The sequence below is a fragment of the Gastrolobium bilobum genome, unplaced genomic scaffold (genome assembly GCF_033153095.1).
Source record: "Gastrolobium bilobum isolate Gb01-03AN ecotype WA unplaced genomic scaffold, APGP_CSIRO_Gbil_v1 utg1842, whole genome shotgun sequence".
Classification (NCBI taxonomy): Eukaryota; Viridiplantae; Streptophyta; class Magnoliopsida; order Fabales; family Fabaceae; genus Gastrolobium; species Gastrolobium bilobum.
The window spans coordinates 210,027-237,605 of NW_026897941.1; the positions used below are offsets into that span (position 1 = coordinate 210,027).

Sequence of the window (27,579 nt, forward strand, 5' to 3'; positions counted from 1 at the left end):
AGTTCTCTTTAATGAAATGGCAGTCAATCTTAATATGTTTGGTTCGATCATGTTGGACTAGATTGTGGGCTATACAGATAACCGTTGGTCAGTCACGGATCCAACATAATCGATGTCTGTATAAACTTCGAAGGATAGGTTTCCTACTCTCTGGAATAATAGTCCTTTGTCTGGTGTGCCTTTCAGATATTGGAGAATCTTGTCCACAGCTCACAAGTGTTTCTCCCTCGGATCATGCATGAATTGACTAACAATACTAACTGCATAAGCTAGATCAGGTCTAGTATGAGCTAGATATATCAATTTTTTCATCATTCGTTGATACTATCCTTTGTCAAGGAGGGCTTTCATTTTCACTTCTTAGTTTGTGATTATGCTCAATTGGAGTACTGGAAGGTTTACACCCAAGTTTTCCCGCTTCTTTAAGGAGATCAATAACATGCTTTTGTTGACAAATAAATATCCCTTGCTCTGAATGAGCAACTTCTATTCCAGGAAAATATCTCATTTTTCCAAGATCTTTAACTTCAAATTTAGCAGTCAGTCTTTTTTGCATAGCATATTTCTCACATGTATCATCCCCTGTTATAATAATGTCATCAACATAAACTAGAAGGATAATGGTCTTACCTTCCTGAGAATGTTCAAAGAAAAATTTATGATCCCCTTGACTTTGTTGTTATCCCAATGAAATCATAACCTTGGTAAATCTTCCAAACCAAGCACATGGAGATTGCTTCAAACCATACAATGCCTTCTTTAATCTGCAAACTTTATTACCTCCATTTGTAGAGTTAAATCCTGGTGAGATCTCCATGTAAACCTCCTCTTCTAATTCACAATTGTGGAAGACATTTTTCACATCAAATTATTTTAAATCCCAAATAAAGTGAGCAGCGAAGGACAACACAACTCTTACAGTGTTCATTTTGACCACTGGAGCAAATGTTTCTTTGTAATCAATGTCATAGGTCTTTGTGTTCCCCTTGGCTACTAGTCGAGCTTTATACCTCTCAAAAGTCTCAACAGAATTATACTTCAAAGTATACACCCATCTGCATCCTACTGCCTTTTTTTTGTTTGGCCTGTCAACGACTTCCCATGTATTATTCTTCTCCAATGCATTCATCTCGTCATGCATGGCTTGAACCCAATTATCATCCTTTAATGCTTCATGTATTGATTTCAAGATTGAAATGGAGTCAAGTGCTATTACAAAACTTCTATGCTACATAGAGAGATTCTTAGAGGAGACAAAATGAGAAATTGGGTGTTGAGTATAAGACATTTTCTTTTTCCTTATAGCAATGGGTAAGTCATAATAATTAATATCAGGCTCAGGAATAAAAGAAATAGTGCATTCGGTACTTACCAGCAGTTCAGGCGATTACAGATGTTGGTGGGGCAGTGTGAGTTGTTTCTTCCTTTGGTACAGTAGTTTGGGTGTCCTAGCTTTGCATACTTTCTGTCGATCGATAGGAGGAATGTCACATGAGGAATTAGATGATTTCTCAGCCTCAGCAACTAAGTCTTCCTTCTTATTGTCATGTAGTGTAACTACTGAGGTAGGAGATGTAGGTAATGGAAAGGGAGACTCTTACTCGAAGAAAATGGATGAAGCTTATATATTGTTCTCCCCCTAAAGCTGATGGTGTAGAAAGTAGGACTCGTATTCATTGAAGCTAACATCCATAGAGGCAAAGAATTTACGAATTGGAGGGTGATAACATTAGTATCCTTTCTTGTTGGGAGCATAACCAAGGAAGACACACTTAAGGGCTCTTAGACTCTAATTTACTCCGATGTTGTTTATGGATATGGACGAAGGCAACACATCAAAAGCCACAAGACTGGAGACTCTGCATAATTGAAACAAGAAAAAAAAAGGTCATGAGATGAACAGGACTTACATGGCCAAGGACTCTGTAAGGTAAGCAGTTGATCAAATAGGCTGCAATTAATATGGCTTCTCCCTAGTAAAAAGTGGGTACAAATGTCTGAAACAATAATGCTCTAGTGACTTCAAGCATATGTCGATTTTTTCTTTCAACAACCCCATTCTGTCGAGGGGTATCCACGCATGTGAGTTCATAAATCATACCTTTGTCTTTATTGAACTGGGAAAGACGCTGATTGACATATTCTGTACCATTATCTGATCTCAAACGTTTGATACTTTTACCAAATTGTATTTCAATCGTATAATAAAATTGGATAAACAACTGTGTTACTTCTTCCTTGTCTTTCATAAAGAATATCCATGTTATTCGAGTATAGCTATCAATAAAAGAGACAAACCACTTAGCATCAGAAATATTAGAGACCTTGGAAGGACCCCAAACATCAAAATAAATAATATCAAAAGGTTCAACACTTTTTATTTAACTAGAAGAAAATGATACACGATGATGTTTTACAAACTCACAGACATCACAATGAAAAGACTCAACAGGCTGCAACACAAACAAAAATGGAAACATATACTTAAGTAAACTAAAAGGAGGATGACCCAAGCGCTTATGATGAATCCAAATAAGAGAATCTAAAGTAGACTGACGAGTCATTGGAATTTGATCCTTGGTACTTTTTGCAGCATATTCTGGAACTGGATAATACAACTCACCCTGCTCCTTAGCAACTCCAATTGTCTTCCCCGTGGTGAGACCCTAAAAAATACAATGAGTAGGAAAAAAAGTTACAGTACAATTCAAATATGTAGTAAACTTATGAGTAGAAAGGAGGTTGGTAGAAAGTTGGGAAACATGAAGAGCATTCTTAAGACACAAGGAGGGTTGAATATTGTTAGAATATATTAATCATATTTAATATATTCTAACAAATTTTAATGTTACCAGATCCTGCAACTGATGTGTGTGATCCATCAGCTACGACTATAGTACAGATACTAACAATAGGATTATAAGAGAGAAAGGGGTCAGTGCAGCAAGTCATATGATCAGTAGCTCCAGAATCCACAATCCATGAAGTTTTGAAATCATTGCAATAAGCAATAAGAGAATGAGTACATGAGTTCTTAGCAGTCATAGCCAAAGAACCAGTACCAAAGGGCTTATTGAGAGATTCCAACACAAACCTAAGTTGTTCCAATTCCTCACGACGAATAGTAGTAAACTCACCAGGCAAGGATGTCTGAGGAGGCTAAAAATGATTGACCACGTGAGGTTGACTTACCAAGCTTCTCCAGAACCTGTTGTTTTCCGTGAAGACGGTAGCAAACGTCTTTTGTGTGACTTGGTCTTTTATAATAGTTGCATCAACGCCCCTCGTTGCTTGGCCAAGAAGAAGAGGACCCCTGAGGTGGTTTAGCCGAGATCATAGCAGACCTGTCAGTGGGCTTAAAATCAGAAAGAGCTGGAGTAGTGGCTTTAGATGAGAGCATGACAGATCATTCGGACAACTTGCACCCATCATGACAGCCCTACAACTTTCTTCACCCCTGATAATGTGAAAAACTTCATAAAGAGAAGGTAATTTTTCTTTACCAAGAATTTGAACCCGAATAAAGTCATATTCTAAGATGAGGCCACAAAGAAAATCAAAGATCTGATTCCTTTCAACAATCCATTCATAATGCCAGAGTAGAGGTGGCCAGAGTGGCTGCATCCTTGCTACACTCCATCTTCAAAATCTGGTACTGATCAAGCTCAATCCACAATCCATTCATAATGCCATAATATTCTATTATAGAAAATGAGCCCTGCTTGGAAGAAAAAATCCTATTCCTCAGATCAGCAGGTGGCGGCATCTTGCTTTATTGAATAAGTCTGCCTAAGAACATCCCAGATCTCAAGAGCAGTAGGTAAGAACATGCAATGTTGACTAACCTCAAGAGTCATAGAGTTCCATAGCCACGTCATAATAAGGGAGTCTTCATCATCCCAATTAGCAAATTTTGGATCTATTTTGACAGGAATAGGTCCTTCAAGATGAGCAATCTTACGACGCCCTTTGAGGATCGTAAGAACAAGCTGGGACCATTGTAAATATTTTTCCCCATTAAGACGGTAATTCTGATGGAAAGCAGGAAGATCATTTGGAGAAAGAGAATCCATAGGGCATGTAACAGATGGTTGAATGGTTGGAGTGTCTTCAACGTCTAATATAACGCTTGCTAAAACACAAGACGATCAGAACCATGAAAAACCCACCACCGGAACAGTAACGAAAGGAGAAAAAACATTGTGGGAAAGACGCGATAGAGTCAAAACCACAAGGTAGTCACAGATCCAGACGCGGAAGGAGAGGGCGAGCTTGTCTCTCCAAGTCGCGTGTGAAGATGGTAGCCCATGCGCCGCTACAAAGGTTGGAAGAGCGCGTCTATTTCACGCGCATGAGAGAGCATAAGAAGGAGTCTCGAGGTGGGTTCGGGACAGAAAGGTTCGCCTCATCATGGCAATCACAACTGTGGGTGGATCGTCGGAAAAGAGATCGGAGACAATGGTCAACGGTGGTGTTCAATAATGACGCTTAACGATGACGATGATCAGAACAACAAAGGGTCAAACAGTGGTTCTCTCGGTCCAAAAAGTCCCCAGAAAATTTTACAATAGCGGCGAGAGGCAAAAAATATAGGGGTTCCGTTTTAAAGGCGGCAGTTGCGGAAACAGAGCCTTCTGAATCGAGAACTCTAATACTAAATTAGAAAGAAGGATTTATATAATATTGAATTGTATATAACTATACAAAAATTCTCTATTTAAAGAGACTAAAAAACCTAATGGGCTAAGCCTAAAGAAACTTTTAGAGTAATCTAACTAATATAGATAATAATCAAATAAATAATTCTAATATTTACAATATAATGATATCTAGTTTTTCTTTATTGATTTTTTCTTTAGTGTACTAGTTGTTGTGACTTTGGCAAGTGCACTAGTCATGCACATAATAAAAAGTGAGTAAAATATCATTTCCACAAGGATTGATAATTCTAAGCACTAATTTATTATTTTGACTTGATATGTATGGAATCAATTAAAATGAGGTAAATTGTAGATAGTGAATTATAATTAAAAGAACAACAAATAAAAGTAATAACAACACTAAAATAACAAATAAAACAACGAACAAAATATAAAGAGTTCTTAATAACTATTTCAATTTTTCTTAATTTTCACTTGATTTGAGAGTTATCCTTATTCCTTTCTTTTGTGAGTTGTGACTATAGACAATTGAGTTCATCTTGATTAGTGAACATTCAATTCTTTGATGCTTGACCCTTTATCATAAAATAAGAGACTTAATTCCTTAATACTGCTAAAATTGGATTAAGCATTGAGATCTATTAATTTCCAAAAGATTGCACTTCGTAATGTCCATCCCTTAATCATTAGAAAATATGACAATTGTATTCATATGCAGTTCATATACCGATTCCACATTACATATATATAAACATAAAATGAATGCATGGTGATCTAGTCATGAAAGCAATAAGCTCAGAAATAATTACCTCGTAAAAGAAGAGATATTAAATTAAAACGTACATCATAGTTGTATCAAGATCCAATCCTAACACATTGGGATTTAGAAACTCATAATAAAAAGGAATGGCAAAGAAAAGAATATAAGTCTCCAATGTTAATAAAAGGAAAGACAGAGAATGGATTAAGGCAATATGACATTTTAGATGGCCAGTTAACAGTAGTCAGCAACTTATTCATAACGTTGTATGGAATACTAAGTAAAAAATGTTTATAGACATTTTGTTGGCTATGTTAACATGGAAACATGAGAATGGATTACATTCTCTTATAGTATGGAAACTAATTTAAATAGGTCAAACATAAAAACTAGACGAAATACTACATTGAAACAAATAAAGCCGAAATCCAATACTTTAAGGATCGAATATCATGTTTATTCTGAGCTGACTGATTTTGTATAAATACAAAAACTTTCGATATGACTGATGAAGAGTTTGTATGACACAAATAAAAGAATTTGACTTCCCAGTTAGTTGTGAACTTATTACCACAGTAAATCAAAATGAAATCCTTAAAGAATACAAGAACTTGTTATGCAACGAGCTCTCTCTGGTGGACTCAGAATTGTATTTCAAATTAGCAATCCTCAAATTTAACATAACAAAACAATGCAATTTTTATTTTATCATTCATAGTAAGTTGAATCTTCAGAAAATTAAGCCATAGATACTATATTTAGTGAATTATTTATAAGAACCCTTTCAAATGTGTAACATATTTTCAATACCAAGGTACATAATTGGTTAAGCCAAATGAAACTTAAGAAACTTTAAATTGCAACCCTCCTCCTTTGTCCGGGCTGGGGACCGGCTGTGTTATTTTATATATAGGCATTAGACACAGGCGGAGTTAATTGCCAAAATCACATGGGCTTCTTCATGCGCATAAGCATTGCCAGTCTTTGGGAAGAGGGAAGTTGAAGGACCAACCACTTGACGTTAATGGGCATGCCCCCATTTTAGAGCATTGTAATTGCAAATCAATGAAGCAACTCATCCTTCTACTTCTTACTTCTGTTACAAACCACCACTACATTATTCACTTTTGAGTTAGTCTGATGTTTTCATCATCCCACAAGACCAACATATACAGCCATGCTCTAGGACGAGTTTTCATACAAGACCGAACTATTGTGCACATATGCTTCTACTTTTTTTCTTAAGCTTGAAAAAGTTTAGGTTGATGAGACACTCTTATCATTTCAAGGCTCATGACAAACCACTAATCTCAATGAGATTTATATTGAAATTACAGCAGCTCTCATGAGGGGAAAGGTCTACTAAGTTAGCCAATCTCATGCGTTAGCCCTTATCTAAGTAGTTGTTGACGTATACACTAGGCATAAAACAAAAGCATATGTATATCTTACATAAAACAAAATATAGTTGGATCACATCTGAATTTTTAAAATAACTGATTTTGGTATATCTTACAAACAAATTCATATGTAAATCTAATTGTACAAAAGAATGTGGTCTGCTGTATTCCTAACTATACATGCATCACACCACACACTCCCATTCACGAACTTCTCTTTTTTAAGAAAACTCCACGCGAACGAAGTTGTTAATACGTGAATTCATTTCTACACTTGTTTTCCTCGCTAAAATAATGAGGGTTTTAAGAAGTTTGTGAAGTATTTTTTGTTAAATTATCTTTTTTTTAATGCTAAAGAAAACAAGAAAATGGAGTAATGTTAAATTATTGTTCTTTTTTCACATTCAATTATCATTCTTTTTTTGTTCAATTTATAATGAGTCCGTTGCAGTAAGTTTGCAAGCATATCAATTACCGAGGAGAATAAAGCATCATAAGGAGCCAATCCAACAAAATAAAGCGCAAGTCACTGCTCCTTTCCCCTTCCGAACATTTCGTGCATTCCAAATTGGAATGGTATCTGGCCAGCTATTCACATATTCACATTTGAAAATACTTTTTCACTTTTTATATCCGGAGGGGTCGAGGGCAGTGTTATAATAATTGACCCGACCCAATCAATTCGATTGGTTGACCCGTAATCCAGACCCCCAACTAGTCTGGTTTAATTATTGGACCGGTTATATATTTGACTTGGTATGAAACCGATGAATTGGTCCTAAACCGGATTCAACCAGTATTAAACTGGCACCAGTTTTCTAAAAATTGGATTTGTGGAATTTTTGACAAAATGCATGAAAAATATCACTAATGAGATTCGAATTTAAACCATGTAAATTATAAATTATAGCACTTACTACTAATCCAACTCTATTTATTGGCTAAAATGCTTCTAATTTTATATTTATTATATTTTATTATATATATATATTTAATTCATGCGGTTGAACCAATAATTCATTGGTTGAACCGATGATCCATTGACTCAATATTTCGAATGAGTTAATGACTGATTCGAGTTTAATAACACTGGTTGAAATAATTGGGGATCATTATAGAACAAATTAAAAAAAAAAAAAAAAAAACTCATAACAAGGGACAGAAAGAGAAACATACCAGTAGGCACAATCCAACTCAGCAAACTACTACAGTTTTCCTACTTGAGCTACTCCTGCAACCACATGAATTAAAAGGAGGGAAGCCAAATAAATAAAAGGGTAAGGCAACCAATCATAGCACAAATTCTACGCACTTGAAAGATACATCCCTACAAAAATTTTCCACAAGAGGCTTCTCTCACGAATAAATAATGCACATACACGTATTGAGAACTAGGAATACACCAGATTAATGACATACACATCTTGTCACCATGTTAGAGCACAAAGGAATCTTTAAATTCCAAGCAGTCACTAACCATAATTTCTTGTTTTTAGAGTACTTATTATAGAGTGATAAATATAAAACACTTATCTAATTTTTCTTCTTTCCATATTAGTATATATTTCACCGCATGACTCGTACCATAGCAGATTTTTGAAAAGCAATTACAAAACCCTTCCCTTCAAATCATATCAATTTCCCAATTTTGGGCCATGACTAAAATTTTAATTGAACTTCCCCCGTTTTCTTGTTGATGAATGTGAGAAGCGACACCAAGCATAAGTAACAAACTTTAAAGCATAGTTTTACAGACCCAAAAAAACAAATCCAGATATGCTTAACATAGAGTAATTTCACTAAAGGTAAAAGAAGCCTTGAATTTTATCATGCAGCTCAAGAAACACCAACACATGAATATGTAATATTTCACTGTTAGAAAGGGTTTATATCGAAACAATTTTACAATCGACTTGCCAGAAGGAATTTCAATACCATTATTATACATCAAATAGTTGCCGGTTATTCAGCCGCAGATACTAACACAATTCCATCGAATCTTTGTGACACAAACAAGGAGGATGTGACCAAAAATAAAATAAAATAAAAAAATTGGAGTATTAGGGAGGGGGAAGAGGGGATTTGAGGTTTGCACTATTGCGATTTTCAGTAGCATGCACTAATGTTTCCAAAGCTTTTTACTAATTAAAAAATTAGGTATCTTTTGTACCAAATCATTCCTTCACTAGATCATATGAACATGGAAACAATTATTTACAGCTGCTAAGAGGAGAAACTCAACTGCCACAAAAAGTCTACAAGAATGTCGAGTTAGTTATTTCATCACCGAACAAGTAGGCAACCCAAATTGTATCCCAATCATCAATAGTATTCAGTTCAGCCTATCATTAATGATGCTGATCCATAACCTGAAACACCATAATACTTAAATCAATACCCAGAACTCATGTAACAGATGGCATGTCTTTGTTTTATTTCCATTACTATTATCATCAACACATCAAGAAGTACTTATCAAAAAAGGCTCGAGAGCTATATCACAAATATAACTGATATTTCTAATCACAAATGTAACTCTGCATTTCTTATTTTTGTTTCTCACAGACAATATTCAGTGTAACAAACTGGTTTAGTTAAAAGCAAACCAACAATAAAGTAAATCATACATCTAAACTTCGAGACAAAAAATATGATAGGCTCAATTGATCATTTGATCATATGCATATAGTCTACATAGAAAAGTTAAAGTCACAAAAACAGCCAACACATAAGTATACATGATGACTGGAGCCAGAGCTAAATCATACACATCAATCATCCATAAAAAATGGTAGCTGCATACCCTTATAATGGTGCAACAGCAGTTGTGGCCATGTGACATGCTAGCCCCACTACCACCAGAAAAAATACAACGCATGCTAAGATAGACTTTCTGAATTATGCCAAGGAAACTTGTATTCATTGGTGGTTGGAACTAGATTAGTTCACACAAGCATTTAACATTATTAGATTTAAAGCACAAAAAAGTATTGTACACAGACATTTTTCAAAAAAGATAACAAGAAGAAGAGATCTCCATGTAGTTGGGCAAATCCAGGGAATGCAATAAGTCATAATTAAAACACAATGCAAGTTGGAAATATTATGGTGCATGCTGGAGATATCAAGCAGACACCAAATGAAAATAAGACAACACATGTATTATTAGGTAAACACATCAAGTCTTTACACAGGAAACTGAATCTATACAATACAACTATTCACCCATATTTTTCTTTGGCAATCGCCTCTAGTTATCTAAGGGTACACACATCTGGTCCATATCAAGTAACATAAAAATAATATAACACGATCATAATTAAAAAAAAAAAAAAAACAAAGTAATAATAATAACCCAATTAATACCAGATTACATGAAGAAAGTTGAAACGTACAAGGTATGATCATAAGCAAGTACTCTTGCAACTCATCCAATTTGAAGTCAGGTGAAATATAAAACAGAGTCTTCAAATCTTCAAAGTGCAACATCCAACTATTTAGGGAGCATAATCCTGCAACGAAGACAGCTGCAATAAGATTACAAAGCATACTAAATATGTTCCAAACAAAGCAGAATAATTCTTTCTGACCAATTACAACTACCAAACATTAACAATTAAGGTACGCTCATTTATGGGGCCTTGCCCCTTTATTGTACCCAAAAAAAAAAGGTATGCTCATTTCCAAAACATTCATTTCCTTATGTTAGTGAAAATCCACAAGTTAGTCTACACAACGGAGACTGAATTGTATAGGTGAAAAACAATAATCACAAAGATACTAGAAACCCTAATTACTGTAAATACATGATATGGTTAGCCTATACAATCAATCTAGACATTACTAATACAATGAATCTAGATGCTATTTACTTACAATACCAACACTCCCCCTCAAGCTGGAGCATATAAGTTATATGTACCAAGCTTCTTACATATATAACTTAACTAAGGGCTTCTTAAAGCCTAAGTGAAGATATTTGTCCATTGATCATTTGAGTGGACAAAACAGGAGTTGATGTCTCTAGATAATATTTTCTCACAACTGAAGTGACAATCGATCTCAATATGATTTATCCTCTTGTAAACCATTGGATTGGAGGAAGTGTGCAACGCAGTCTGATTCTCACAAACAAGTCTCGTATATATTACCTCTCCAAACTGGAGCTCTTTGAGGAAACTGCTTAAGCCAAATGAGTTCACAAGTGCCAGAGACCATGGAATGACACACTGGTTTGGCACTTGATCTTGCGATCACATTTTGCTTCTCTTTCCAAGAAATTAAATGATCCCTAAGGAATATACAATATCCCAAGTGCATCATCTATTAGTCGAGTAGACTACCAAATCAGCACCTAAGTATCCAACATTTTGAAAGTGACCTTTATCTTCATAGACAAGGCCTTTTCATGAAGCAACTTTGACACATTTTGAGATACAAGAGATATCTGGACAAGTAACTATGAGATAGTACAATTTCAAAACTAACATATATCTTCCGGGATATAAAATTAGCTCCCCCTGATTTGATAGGAGTTAGGTGTTTGGATCCATAAAAGTGTCAACTGACTTGGCATTCAATAGACAGGTTTGCTCAAGAATTTCCATAGAGCAGAGGGATGCATAGTCAAGGAAAGGCTGCCGAAAAGATCCGCGCCAGGGAAGGTAGGTTGCCGATATGAAGCGTAGCATGGGGAAGACGGTCATTGCACAATGGGCACAACATAATGAGGGTTTTGCTAAAGAAGAGGCTCCAAGGTCAAGAGCTTTGGTACCATGTCCACTTTGGGGAAATTTGATTCCTTGGAAAAGAAAGAAACAAATGGTGGTAGCTAAATCAAGCACAGAAACTGAGTATCAAGCAATGGGAACTGCAACCTATGAACTTATCTGGTTTGAGCAACTGATCAAAGGACCAAGTCTGTGAGCAACAACCATTGTTGTTAAAATAGCACCGAACATCGTAGGATTGACTGATCCTACATTTTTTTGCCTGATAGCAATCCATAACACATAGTGGATCGAAATCCGTTCAACTCGCGTGTGTTCAATGATGAAAAGCGTAAAATCGATGGGATCTTCGATCCCACCATTTCGGACCATTTGCGAAAATACCCAGAGAAAGGTGTGTGAGAGAAAGAAAGAGAAAAGGGCAGAGCCGGAGGATATTGTCAGAGACCAGATCAATGAAGAGGAACTCCAAGCGAACTTATGCCATTGAAGAGAGAGATAGAAAGTTTATTATGTTATCCTTCATTCCTTTGCACTTTAATTTTATATTATTTACATTTATATTGACTTCTCTTTTTTCATTTTTTTTCTTTTATTTGAATTAACAGATTAAATTTTTTATGTTTCTAAATTTAATAGTGATTTAAATATTTTTTTATTTTTTATATATATATAAGTATATATATATATATTAAATATAACTTTATATTGTAAGTAAGATTTAATTATTAGATAAATGAATTATTATTAAGATCTTAAGTTAATTGATTTGATAATAACTTGGAGTTGTCTTTCATATTTGAACTTTTTGTTGTTTATTATATTTGCTATCTTTTTATGTTTGAAGTTGCAATTTAAATGGTATTTCATATACACAAATATTATTTTTTATAACTAAAATTAAAAATATAAGATCTGATGATCCATGTCGATCTCACGATTTACAATTTTCTCACCCCCTTCCAATCTTAGGTAAGATCTCGAGTTAGACAACCTTGGCAACAGCCAATGAAGTGCACATATCTTCTAATCCAATCTTTCATGAAAGAACAAAATATACTGAAATTGAGTGCCACTTTGTCCGCAAAAACATGCAGTATTGGGAGATGGAAACAACATTTGTAAACTCGTAAGATAACATGCAAATATTTTCACCTAGACTCTTAGAGATCTTTGGGTTGACTATATCTATAGCAAGCTTGGCATATACGATATACGATAACATTTGTAGGCTATTAGTTTATTTGTACCACAGTGTAAATAGAGCCCAGTCCTATGTATCTCATTATTATAAACATAATCCTTGCGTGGTCATGAGACAGTTTCTCAGGTTCAAATCAATTAATCTTATTAGAGAATAATATAAACCATTAAAAAAGCCCTCACCCAACACCTTAAGGTCTTGGGTTGAAGTGGTTCTTTACATGGTATTAGAGCTTCAGTGATAAGGTCACGAGTTCGATCCTCACCGCCCCCCACTTTCGAGTGGAATTAAAATAAGCACGAGGTAAATCAAAAAAAATTGGGCCTGTGCGATATCCACATTTCAAGCTCAAAGGGCACTTGTGTGAGGGGATGTATTAGAGAATAATATAAACCATTAAAAAGGTCCTCACTTAACACCTTAAGATTTTGGGTTGAATTGGTTCTTAACAAATCTAGACATTATTTACACTACCAACATGTTTAATAAATTGAAGCCATATTCAGAAGTTTAGAGAGTTGAATGCACATCATTGAACAAAAACCCTATACAAAAAAGTTACAAAACGAGGGCATGTAAAGAGACAAGAGGAGAAAGACTTCATAAATGAAATGATTAACTATCTAAAAAGTGAAGAGGATCAACATTTGCACCTAAGAAAGATAAGCATGACATGCAATGAGGTTTAAACAGAAGCACATAATGAAATGAACAATTGGGATGCCATAACTAAATACTAATGTTTTGGACAAGAGTGCATACCACGGCAAAATAATTTTCCACCCAATAAGTTAACAAGTAACCTTGAAATGAACAACCTACAAAAACATTGAACAAATTAGAGTGAAGTTGCAAATAACAAAATTCAACTTCGGCGGTAAGTGCATACCAGGATTAGAGACTCAATCATTGCCTAATTCAATGATCTACGACACCTGCATAATAAGTACGCAAAAGTTATTATGTGTGTAATGTATATCTCCACCATTAGCAAGAAGAACAAAAAGGTGATTTTTCACCCTCATTTTTGTCCTGAAAGTTCTGAAAGAATACTCATCCAATTCAAAAGTCAGTCAAATAAACTAATAGATTAGGGTTATAAAAAACAAAAAAGTCTTGTCCCACTACGTAGGCTTGGCTACATGGATTAAATAATGCAATTGTGTTTTATTAAAAACAAAATTTTCAGAAAATCCATTCAAATCATGATCTTCATTAATGGTTTCTCCTAAAGTTGTTTTCAATCTTCCTTCACCACTTTTGGTCATACTATCTTTCATTTGATCTATTAGATCCATTTCATTCATTGCACCCATTTTTTTCTCGCTGGAGTTTCTATTCGTCTTTCCTTCACTTGACCAAATCACCTTCAGCAAGTTTTAGTCATTTTCTCATCAATAGGTGCTACTTCAACTTTCACCACCAAAATACATTTGCTACTGACCTTATCATTTCTAATATATCCATTCACCACCACAACACTCATCCGCTACACTTTTTTCTTGTAGGCACTTTACTGCTGGACATTTACTACAACAAAACATTGCCGGCCTTGTATTTAAAACCACTCATTAAACATGGACTAGCAAGGGTAAGATGAGGGCAATCCTTATACACATCATTTCCCTTCATATTTGCAAAAAAGTTATTTCTCGAATTACTTGCCTTCTAGTTGTTCACTACAATTTTTATTTTGTCTAATAGATAACTTGTAATCACACATTACACCTAAACATTTCTTCATTGCACTAGCCCAGCTTGAATTCTTTGTGTTACATCCTCTCAATCTCCTCATTTACTCTCTAAGATAGACCCAAGATACCCAAAACCATGCAACTTGTGGTATGACCCAGTCCTCAATTCTCACCTTGAAAACATTGCTACCTCGTGATACGAACCTTAGAAGAGCCTCACCCCAAAAGCTAGCCTATAAGGTAAGAGAGCACAAAGTCCATATAAATCCCACACCAGAACCTTATATTTCCGATGTGGGACTCCAAGTCGCATGCCTTGCAACTAGATAATATCCCACCACGCTCTGCATCCCTAGCACCCATGCGGTCTAGCTTTGCGCTAGTCTTTTACTAGCACTGGGCGGACACTGCAATGTCAGTATCACCAACTGCGCCGCTCGATTGCAACTAGGAAACATAATAGAAGGCTCAGACACCAATGGATACGAACCTTGAGAGAACCTCATCCCAAAAGCTAGTTTGTAAGGAAGGAGAGCCCAAAGTCCATATAAACCCTACACCAAAATCTTATCTTTCCAATGTGAGACTCCAAATCCCATGCCTTGAACTGCATAAGTTGTTTTCCATATGCTTCATCCTACTAATATTTCTACGTAGCAGACAAAACTTTGTTTCTCCTCACAACTCAATTTTACAGCTTACTTCTCTTGACTCATAAACTACAATTATATCATAAGAAAAAAAGCTTTACAAATAACCCCAAATAACCCCAAGGAATGGCACAGTTGGTAAACGGATTGTTCCCAAGGAAGGGTTATTGTAACTGAAAGGTCACTGGTTCAATTTCTAGACGAAGCACCTTGGCGCCAGTGGTAAAATTATTTATGCTCCACGCCACAGAGAGGACTATTCTCATCCAAATGGGTGGGAGACACCTTTGGAAAACCAAAAAAAAAACAAAAAACGTGCATTGAGGTACTAGCTCTTGGATGTGCCAAAAAGTATGTCCAATACAAGTAAAACTTTGAAAGGTATGGACTCGAGTCAAACATAGATACAAACCTATACTTAGCTTGTTTGGGGGAAAATAATTATTTTTACAGCTTCCTAAGAAACCTTAGGTATGTATAAATGTTTACCCAACAAGTTCAAGCACCAGTGCAGCAACCATTTAGTAGTACACAATACACATGCATCATAGAATATGTTACTGATGTTAATATAAAATCATAATGTGTCTTCATCTAACACTTCCAACTTTTGGAATAGTTTGTTTCATGGCATGATATCAGAACCTCTATGACCTCTAAAATTCAATCCTTGCCACCTCCATTCTTCTAATAAAAAGTAAAATTTCAAAACAATAGGTGGGCATGTGCTTAGTCCATTCTTCAAGCCAAAGAACTCTTGTGTAAAAGAGCGTGTTAAAGATGTTAACATAAAACCATTCATGTGTCATCATAATAACTTAATCTTTTGGGATAATTAGTTCATGAAACTAAACATAGTACTTTATAATTAAATTAATGCAATTCAAATATCTAGCAATGAAGCCAAGAAAACCATAGGCCTAAAGATATGGTAAAAAATTGAGGTGTCATAATCTTACTTTTTGGAACCACAGTTGCAGGGAATCTTTTTCTCCTCCAAGGGGAACTTATAATCGTATGTAATTTCCTCACCAGCAGCTATATGCCGTTTTGCATATATGAAAATCTTCTTTTGACCCTCCACGGATATAACCTTTGTATAGCAGTTAGGCTGCCAAAAATTCAGTTCAAATTTGGAAGAACGTGAAATCAAGATTAGAAGTAACACAAGCATACACCCCAAACACTTCTTTAAATGCATGGATATAAAAAACACATGCATGTAGAAATATAATAATACTAGACAAGTACCTCACAAGAATGGTTAATAAATCTTGCAATCCCACCTCTCTTTGTAGCATCAACCTACACATACTCAAACACGAAAAGCAAACCTATCATTTCAATATTTATCACTAAATTTGAATTTATCAACATCTGCTTATATTGAGAATATTAATTAGCACACATGCAAAACAACACATAACTTATGCTACATTTAGTTAAGATTTTGTAGATTAGGTCTTATTTTAGCTTATCTAGTATAATAACCAATCATATGACAAGTTATCATGTGTTAGGATTACCTTTTAAAAGGAGCTTACATGAGCCAAATAAGCCATTCAAGCAATAACTTGGAACTTTAGTTCTCAATATCAATTGGTGATAATGTTTTGATTAATCACCCCACCATCAGATTAAGAAAGACACAACTACCTGTTTAGCTAACTATCACGCTGACCCATTCATAAAAAAGTATTGAATTCAAATCCTAGTTGCACAAAGTGTCAATCACATTCTAAGTCTAACATCCAATATTTTAGTTACAAGCCCACACATCAACCTTCTAATGTCTAACCATGCTAGACAAGCGATCAGGTCTGCATGAATCCTCATCAACTTTTAAAACCCCAAAATTTCAAAACTCAAGACAATCCAGAAAGTAGGTTAACTCTGACTACACTTTGGTCCTTAAACTTCATTATGTTTCAATTGCAGAAAACTGAAAGTGACAATATCACTCAATACCAAGATAGGGAAAATTAAATATCTGAGTCATCTGACACAATGACTCCATAATTACCTTAGAGAAGCAAGATATATGAAACTTCCAAAATCTAAAATGTAAAAAAATACCACACAGCGTACTAACCACATATCCATCATCAAGTCTAAAAAGGTAACTGCTTCCAATTCCCATCTTCTCATATTGACGCTCACGTATATCAGATATCTGTGACAAACAAATTCATATCAGTTAATTGATCCAATGAAAAAGCAAATGCATTAAAAATGATATTGAACAGGGTTGTTAAATCAGGAATCAAATCACGAAGACCTATTAAGATTTAAGATTCAAGATCAATTATTAAAAATAATACAAAATATAATTTCACATATTAAACTACAAAAATAAGTACAGAAATAAACAATTTCCTTATTTCATTTTCTATGCACATTAAATTCCTTAATTTTTATGTGCATTAATTATGCTCTTCTCTCTCCAATTTTAAAAATCTAGCAAGAAAAACCCTTTTTTTTTTAATTTTGGACCCCTCTTCTATATCTCTCATGTGCCACTTTCCATCTCAAATGCATAAACCTTTGGCCCTTTTCACCTCCCACCAACCCCACCACCACTCTCATCACCAGTGCCAGACCGTATGACCACGGAGGCTGCCTTTGCTGGAATAGCAATGCGCCCTCGTGCCCCAATCAATAGTTTGCAGCATCTTTCCATCTGGGCTGCAAGTGTTGGCGTCAATGTTGTTAAAACGTAGTGTCGAACCGGATGAAACGTACGATTCTACGTTTTTTGACTAAAAAACGTGTTGAAACGGATGCTGAAACGGAAAATGAGTTGAAACGGTTGAAACGGCGGGTCAACTCGGTTGAAACGGCGGGTCAACTCGGTTGACTCGGCGAGTTTACCGAGTTGACTCAGTTTAAAAAAAGAAAAAAAAGAAATGGAGGATACCGGCAAACTCGCTCTCTTCTCTCTTCTTTCTCGGCCATGGACGACCAAGGTTCCAGTAAGATCAACCACAACCACAGTGGCACCGTGGCTAACAACAACAACAATGGCTATAGCGATGATGTGTGTTGCCTGAAGAAACGAGATCTGAGAAGGTGAGTCCAAAAGCATCCTTCACTCACTGCTTCTATATGTGAAGCAACCAGAACTGCTCCTTTCAGCTTCCGCTTTATGAGTGCCATCATGAACCCTGCATCGGTTTCCATTGCGAACAGCCGAGTCTTGCCAGAGCTTTTGCAGTTCACCTCGACGTACTGCGGAGGAGGAGGAGCTTGGGGCGATAGCGATGATGATGATTCTTCAGCCATCGAAATTCAACGATGACATTGTAACTGGTTTTTTATGGAATTTGTGTGGAGAGAGAGAAGATAACGATCCCATTTTCAATTTCACCGATGATTTTGTATATATATATTCTTTTCTCATTTTCAAGTTTTCTATAAATATGTAGATAATTCAAAAAATAATTGAAAATTATAAATATATGCATAATATATGTTATTATATTTTAATATTTATTATGATTACTGAATATATGTTTTATTTTAATATATTTTAATATTACTGAATATATATTTTAATATTATATGATTACTGAATATGTAGATAATGAGTTATATATTGGTGTGTTTTGATTTTATATATGTTGAATATATATATATATATATTTATATTTATATTTATACTTAGTAAACTCTTAGTAAGTATATTTTGAATACATATATATATATATATTTATATTTAGTAGACTCTTACGTTTCGTTTACGTTTCACGATTTTACGTTTTTGCTCACCCCTACCGTTTCTAGGTAGAAACTACGTTTTAACGACACTGGTTGGCGTGTCTCAGCCCGCTTCCAGTCGATTTCTACATAGATCTCTCTCCTCCGACAAGATTCTGACTACACAGCCTTGATTCATCACCCACACAGTGGCCGTTAGGCTCTTTATACCTCCAAGATTTGTGATTCCGCCATGATTCTGACAGTTCAACATCCTATTCTAGTTACAAAATGATACTCCATCCTAACTGTATAAATTGGGCAAAAACTCACACCGAATCACTATTCATGTGATTCTAACTACCATGATATTCACTAATTAAGCTTAAACTTTTAACGTACATATGCCATAAGGAGGATCATTTCAAGCAGAGAGTACAGCTTATGGATTTTGATGGGAATCAAGTCAAAAGAAACGGGCAGTTAACAAAGGTTGTGGGAAATGTTAGTGGGGGGTATTTTTATTTTATTTTTAACTGCAGTAGTGTGCAGTTATGGAAAGATATGGTAGTGTAGGATTGTCTTTATAGGGCTAGGCTGTAAGTTAGGAAGATAGGTTGGTTTTATGTAATTTTCTGGGCTGCTTATGCAGAGAACTTGGAGAAGGATCTTTAAGTTGGGGGCAATTCTTGCTCATTGTCTTTCCTTGCATTGTATATTTTCCTTTTACATTAATAAAATACCTCTTTCCAGTAAGATAGGAGAAGAGAATCCTATCAATTGGTGCTTTCGTTGAAAGTTGATTGTAGAAGAGAGCCTTTAATTTATGGTAACGAGAATGGCTAATCAGCGGATTGATGTGTTGGGAGTCAAAAATGGCGACAGTGGAGGTGTCTCTCAAGTCGCAGGAGATGGTATTGAAGAATCATGACGCTGCCATGAAAAACCACGGCCTGCAACTCGAAGAACATTCGGGTAAGTTGGCTTCCATCATTTCTAGCTTAGGGGAACTCACCAAATCAGTGGCGTCCCTTCACATGGAGGTCTGCGAGGGATTCAAGCACCACCAAGGGACATCAGGTCCTGCACATTCTGGGTCAAGAACAGATGTTGGGTCCAGTAACCGTCACAAAACAGGGCATGAAAAAGAAGCTGAGAGGGAATGCACTCCTCCTTTTGAAGACTATCGCATAACAGCAAAGAAGGTGGAGTTTCCAACCTTAATAGGTGCTGATCCAGTGGGATGGGTGGCTAGAGCAGAGGCTTATTTTTCTGTGAAGGGAATTCCCCCTGAGATGCGGCTGCAATTCGCTCAAATTAGCATGGAAGGAACACCATGGCACTGGTTTAAGGTGATAAAAGAGTCTGACCCTCTTAGACTGGGAGAAATTTAAGCATGCCTTATTCGATAGGTATGGAGAGACACATTTTGGAAACCCATTTTCACAACTCAAGGTGCTGACCCAAACAGGAACGGTGGACGACTACGTCGAAGAATTTGAGATGTTAGCCGCTCAAATTTCCCCAATGCCTGACCAACAATACATGGGCATATTCCTTGGAGGATTGAAGGAAGAGATTCAATTGGAAGTAATGATGCTTAATCCCCCAAATAGATACAAGATGATTGCTTTAGCTAGAGTTGCAGAAAGGAAATTTGGCTTGATGGGTACATCTAAATCATCAATTGGAACTACGGAGCACTCAACATTTTGAAAGATATACCCCATGGCTGTTTCAAACCAAGGGGGATCCAAAATCATAGAAGGAGTGAGTCAAAATTACAATTTTAAGCCAGCAGCATCGCAACAGGCCTCTAGTAGTTTCCCTAAGACCGAGAGCCAATCAGTAGGGAGCTCCAATAAAGGAGTGCGTAATCTGACTTATCAAGAATTAATGGAGAGAAGAGCAAAAGGGTTGTTTTTCAAATGCGGCCAGAAATTCTCCCCAACTCCTCAATGCCCAGATAGACAATTACGGTTACTGATATGGGAAGATGACGATTCAGTAGGCAAGGCTGATTCACTGTTGGCAAAGGAAGAGGATGAGATGCCCAGGTTCTGCCTTGAGAACAAGGCAAATTTTCAGGAGAGTATTGATGGGAATCAAGTCAGAAGAAACAGGGGCAGTTAACAGAGGTTGTGGGAAATGTTAGTGAGGGGTAGTTTTTTTTTTTTTTTAACTGTAGTAGTGGGCAGTTATTGAAAGATATAGTAGTGTAGGATTGTTTTTATAGGGCTAGGCTGTAAGTTAGGAAGATAGGTTGGTTTTATGTAATTTTCTGGCTTGCTTATGCAGAGAACTTGGAGAAGGGTCTTCAAGTTGGGGGCAATTCTTGCTCATTATCTTTCTTTGCATTGTATATTTTCCTTTTACATTAATAAAATACCTCTTTCCAGTAAGATAGGAGAACAGAATCCTATCAGATTTTACAGCCATCAATAGCTTCCTAAAGTATTCATTCTTCAGTAAAGCAACCACTAAACAGAAAGCTTGTAAAATATCTTGCACCCAGAATATAAGTGCTCATTTGCAATGAGATATAAAAAAAGTAATACATCTTCATCAACATTAAATTATTTATGAAAATTTTGGAAATGATAAGACAAACCTACCTAATCTGATCGACTTGCATACATAATATATAATTCAAATTCACTTGTAAAAACAGACATATATATGATATAGCCTTGAAATATGCATCTTAGCAACAATAGTTATTTTTTATACCCGAGGACGGATTAATTCTCCGATATATTCAATCACAACGTCATCTGCCTCTATTGGCTCCAAGGCAACAAGACCCCAGTCATGTATCTTGCTCCTTTGAAAACGTAAACGCTTTTTCCTAGCCTGAAAAATGCAAAACAAAAAGTTCAAATCTGATGTATCCAGATGCTCTAGATAAGAATCACCAAAAACACATCCATTCTTCAATCACCTTTAATTGAGGCCCTTTCAGAAGATCCGCACACTCAGTAGCAGCAAGAAGATTACGCCATTTCACCCTATTTGTTCTGGCAGAAAGACCCTTTCCATTTGACAACTGAGATAAATTATTTTCAGAATCTATACACTTGTTTGGTAGACATGGAAGACCCCTGACACGTGCTCTGTATGCAGGACTGGCACTTCGAGACCATTTATGCCATTCCCACCCATCAATAGAAGTCCTAGCACATCCGTCAGATCTAGGACATAAATTCAATGGCTTGGACTTAGCAGAATTCCTCCTTGCCTTAGAAACGTGTTTGCTAGCTCCCAGCTTCGCACCATCATTTGAAATTTTCAAAACCTTCCCAGGACGGGATGATGCCATACCATCCATTAGATGCTTCCTTTTTGATTTTGACACTTTATTTGTTGCTGCAAACAGGAACAGGATGAAAAAAATATAAATCCAGTCTGAAAACTATATTATAAAGACATTTTCAACAATCAGACAAGTTTCAACACGAAATGAGAAGCTGAGAAACATAAAAGAATCCAGTAAGAATATGCCATAAACCTACCATTTAGTATCTCTCTGGAGCAATGACCAGTGGTCTTCCCTTGAATGGAGCCATCACAGCCACTTCTAACCACCTTCTTCATGCCAACACCCTTAGATTTTACAACATCCATAACATCATCTGAATAACGAAAAATGGACAGCAGTTATTCTTCCACAAATTTATAATTATAAAACCAGTGTCAACAAATTAACAAGGAAAATTATATACTTTGAACTTTATGTGAGAACTTCAAAACTTTCCGATTAGTTTTATTCTTCAAGGATAATTGATCACTATGCAACCTACTGTTGACATTGACAGGAGACGACCTGCCCTTAGAAGATGTATCCTTCCCTTTAATCACCCTAGTCTTTCCACGATTAACAGCAGCTTTTTTAATTTCTGCAGTCTCACCCACATCTCCAGAAACAAGTTTCCTTAACTTAGCCACAGGCTGCTTCCCTGGCCCAGAATCATCTGCTACAGATTGTGATGAACACAACTCCTTCCGTGATAGCTTCTTGCGGTAATATGTATACTTTCCAACCACCAGAGGAACACCAGAAGAACTTTTTGCTCCTTCCTTCACTCTTCCCAGTCCAGAAGTAGCATCATTCAAATGTTCCTTGCTTACACTGAATACTTTCCCTTTCTGAAGGATTACAAAAATAAATATAAATAAATTAACAGAGACACAACAATAAGATAAAATAAAACAAAATAACAAAGACAGACACTCAGAAAACAAGGTGAAATGCAGTATTTGGGTTCTCATAAAAATTTAAAAAAAAAAAAATTCTTACCTCGTGACCATCAGACTGAAAATGTTTCTTTATGGTACATGATGATATACCGCTTTGATTGAGTGCAGAATCAAGAAACAACGACTTCCACTCTTCTAGAACTTCATCATGCAGCTTCTGCCGGCACAGTGCAGTTGCAACATATTCTGGAATCTTAGGATTACATTCAACTAACCTTGAAGGTCGAAATTTAGAATTGTGGTGGAGGGAGATTGTTCGAGATTTCTCTTCAAATCCAGGTGGTAGATCACAAATCTCCTCTTCATTAACCACATTACCTATGTATCCATACAACTCCTTAAATGCTTTTGAGAATACATTAAACATTTGGTTTCCAGATGAAGACTCAAAAAATGAATCCCCAGCTTTTACAGGATCCACAGAATTGTCATTCAGAATTTCCTTCACAGATGTTTTACCAGTAATTATCTCTGAAAAACCGCAGTCACTTACAGCAACCTGCAAGAATTAAAGGATTCTTCAACCCAATAGTATATAGACAGATAAAAGAAAATGAACACTTCTAATCAAGTTACCTCACGCAATTCGCATTTTCCTGGCAAATGAATTAATTTGTTCACTTCCTCTTCAACAAAGCTTCGAACGTATTCAGCTAAAGACAACTTTGAAGAGGAATGAAGCTCATTCTCCACATTTTCAAGAATGCATGTCAAATCTTTAGAGTTATAATAAGTGCATGAAACTCTTTGACCTTCAAGTACGTTTCCACCTTTGAGGCTACTAGGAGATGAGGACAATAGAGGATGATAATCTCTTTCCATTGAAAGCGCTCTGAACCGATTATTGCCATCAGCATTGCATTCAGAGGAACCTGGCCTGAGAACCAACTGTACAACAATTGTATGATTATTACAGGTAAAATAAAGGAAAAACATCAACTAAGCAAGCTACTCAGTACTCACAGCTTCAGATTCAATCTTTTCAACATAATAATCTCCACATCCATTAGCAGATGGTTCATGTTTAGGGCAAGACCAAAGTTTGCTCTTTCTCCAGGAAATTAAGTATTCTGCTAGTGTGTCAAAAAACACAGAATTCCACATGACTTGCATGCAATAATCAAAAAGTACTTTCCGAACAACAGCGTATGACCACCAAAAATTTTCAACACTTCCAACAGATTTATTGCTTGTTGAAGACGATCTGGAAATCTCAAGACATGCCTGATCATCCAAAATATGGGAAGATGCAGGCTTACTTGGAATGGCAGTACCTTTACTTATCTCCACAGCAAACTTAGACTGTTAAAGCAAATATTCAATAACTTATTAAGCTGTATACAATTTCAACAATACTAATAGCAAAGCAATTGAACATTACCATTTTGCTGTCCAATATGCAAGTCTCAGACACCTGATCAGCTGATTCAAGCTTATGCCTCTTATGTTTCTTTTCAGTAACAAATTCCGCAATGATATCACCAATAATCCCATCCAGCACAACTCTGCGGGCAGCTTTCATGACACCCAAGTGCAGTTGGGAAGAAATGTTTTCAGATATTTCACAAATTAAGTCAACCATACAACCAACCTCATTGCTTTTGGAACCTGATCCATAGACGGTTCTTGATATATCTCCTTTCAATGCATTTACAGCAGACAGTAGCACAAAGGTGCCATGCTTCTTGTCAGAATGAGAGATCTGTAAATTAACATAAATCAGTCAATAGAGTGATGTCAGAGTAACATTACTTTATCTAGACAAAGCAGGGGAAAAACCAGGCATTAAAGTAATGTTCCAACAATTTTGTTTTTATTTTAATTTTTCCACAGACAAACAAGATGACAGAACTAATGTCCATAGAACAAAGCGAGAAACAGAACCACTGTAAGAAGAAAGGATAACCAGGTGATTATATTCAAGCATCCATGAAAACTAATCAACACATTTAGACACCTCCAAAAACCTTGCATTAAAAGAAAATTTAATGCTAGTACAGTTAAAAGCAGAAATTACAAGGACTAGAATTTTGCATTAAAGCTCCATAAATAAACTTGGGAAAAAAATCGAGGTGCGAGATGTATTTTAGGAAAAGGCAACCGACGATAAAATCATAAATAGGGGGGGGGAATGAAGGAAGTATAACAATACAAATGGTTGGAAATTAACAAAAAAAAAAAATTAACAGATAAAAATCAGGTTAGCAGTTCTCTGAAGTTTCAAGATTCAAGAATCAGTGGCTTGGGAATTTAGATTGTCAATGGAGACCCAAATGAGAATTTGCAAGCAAATGTCCAAACCAGATGAGCTTGGCTCACAAGACCATTGCCCGCATCATCTTTGATGACAATAAATACCATCCACTCCCATAAGACACTTAATCAACCCAGCAATGCAAAGCCAAAGCACCTAAGGGCATGTTTGGTGCATAGTATAGGATAAGGCCTGATAGTATAAGACCTGATAGTATAAGGCCTGATTGAATTTTAATACTATCAAGCGTTTGGCACGGTATTGTATAAAATAATATATTGTATAAGATAATATCATCTAGTATTTGGTAATGCACTGTATAATACTATATATGATAAAAATAAATATTTTTAATAAAAATATCTTTTAATAAAGAATTTATATAATTCTTCAATAAATGTCATATGATATTAATTTTTATAAAAATTTATTGATCAGTGTGTCCAAAATATAAATTAATTTTTATAAAAATAAAAATATTCAATATTTTAAAAATTAATATATTGAAAATTAAATTTTTATTTTAATAGATTAATATTAAAATAATATATTAATTTTTGAGAATTACATTGGTCAACGATGTTAATACATCAATCTCTTATCAGGTCTTATCCTTCACCCTTAGGCCGGATTAAGTTATACATCGTTTTGATGTATTAAGGGATTATGCTGTATAAGCTTATACTATACTGTGGTCACACCAAACAACTAAAAATGTCATAACGTATAGTATAAGCTTATACTATCATGCCTTACACGTCACACCAAACTGGCCCTAAATGCAAAGTGGCTTTATCATCACTACAACTATTATTTGCTGCAACTAGACACACTTTCATGAGCACCATAAATCTCCACCACTACCCTGGCCATTACTACCAACCGGTTTCTTCTTTTCTTTTTACCCTCCTGCTTTTGATCAATATATTATTAGCATAAAACAAAAATTCAAAGAATCCTAGAACAATGTAAAGATTCAAAAAGAAATATAGTTGCAGGATACTTATACAATCTTGATACAGAAATACAAAATACACAACATAGTGCAATTTAAAGATTATCTCTAAGCTCACAGAAACGGGCTGCTGAAAGAGGCTTAGTAAAGGTGTCGGCAATCTGATCACAAACTGGGACACACAACTGGATACTTAAAAAATATGCAGGTTTCACTTGAGTCCTTAAAAATTTTAAATTTTCAATTAAATCCAGATTTAGGAATAGTCAACTAAATTTAATGGAGAGTGCTGACTTTGGAACAAACATGCTTATGTGGAAATGGAATGATTGTTGATTATGTCAACAATTTGCCAATTGCCACATCAGTATATTTCTACATGAGTTGGCAATTTCCATTAGATCTGTGATAGCTTATATCTGCAATTGAACCTACTAGATAATTTTCAAATACCCAATTGATAAGTGGGCCAAATTCCAGGTATCAAAATTGTAATTTAGCTGTAAAAGAATAGATCAAAAGTTAATACCAATCTCTTTGCCAGCTTCTTGAAAACTAACAAGTAATAATAAGAACAAAAATAAAACAAATTCTGATGCAACAATGGGATAATCATAAACCCCATTACGAAAATTCATCAACTCATCATTTCCTGCACCAAATCTGCAGCTTGCATAATATTTCACTGGATCAATATTGGCATCTTACCACTGTTGAATCTTCAAGATATCCATGACGGTGCCAGGAAATCAATTCTGAAATAGAATGGGGCCCATGTTTCATACCCTTATTATCCTCATAAAGCCAACAGCATTCTTCGACTAACTGAAATAAGAAATAAGACACAACCGTCAAAAAGACAAACTGGAATGTCAAACTGACTTATATATAACATAGCATAGAGCATATATTGCACTACCATCGGACAAGATATTATGCTGTTGAATGCTGCTGAGTTTGAATTTAAGTGATTGGAGTCGTTAATGCAGTAATTGACAAGTGACTGTGAAACAGACTGTGAATCAGGGTTAACAGCTAAAGAAGCAGCATGCTCAAAAGATCGATCTTGCCCATAAACTGCCATGTCCTTACAAGAAGAAGAGGAGGAGCAACTTATAGGCATCCTTGTGTCTGCAATACCCATACTCAGATATGCAAACCCAGTGGATACATGGTCAGGAAACTGCTTGAAATAATTCAATGGCACAGGGTTCATTATTGTGCCATTAACGATAGGATACACAGGAAGCTCAAATGGCAAGAAACCAGAAGTAAGACCCTCATATAACTGCTCCTTAATATAGGGACCACACATTTG

General features: G+C 35.7%; 1 protein-coding gene across 4 annotated transcripts; it reads right to left on the minus strand.

Annotated features, from left to right (window-relative positions):
- Positions 1-2,622: 2,622 nt before the first annotated feature.
- Positions 2,623-27,579, minus strand: LOC133311621 (histone-lysine N-methyltransferase ATXR7). 4 transcript variants are annotated; one of them, XM_061512695.1, is made up of 19 exons: positions 27,181-27,579; positions 26,970-27,086; positions 24,434-24,754; positions 24,016-24,354; positions 23,629-23,940; positions 23,093-23,551; positions 22,518-22,941; positions 22,308-22,427; positions 21,737-22,161; positions 21,526-21,648; positions 17,192-17,272; positions 16,351-16,404; positions 16,059-16,210; positions 13,645-13,690; positions 13,518-13,573; positions 10,217-10,333; positions 9,064-9,190; positions 7,998-8,052; positions 2,623-2,666 (listed from the first exon to the last, which is right to left on the minus strand). In XM_061512695.1, the coding sequence occupies exons 1-14, from the start codon at positions 27,574-27,576 to the stop codon at positions 13,669-13,671; spliced, it is 3,345 nt and encodes a 1,114-aa protein (XP_061368679.1). In that variant the 5' UTR covers positions 27,577-27,579; the 3' UTR covers positions 2,623-2,666; positions 7,998-8,052; positions 9,064-9,190; positions 10,217-10,333; positions 13,518-13,573; positions 13,645-13,668. The 4 variants fall into 4 exon arrangements, with proteins under 4 accessions (XP_061368679.1, XP_061368682.1, XP_061368680.1 ...); XM_061512698.1 differs by lacking the exon at positions 2,623-2,666 and having other exon boundaries at positions 7,915-8,052; positions 22,596-22,941; XM_061512696.1 differs by lacking the exon at positions 2,623-2,666 and having other exon boundaries at positions 7,915-8,052; positions 10,217-10,348.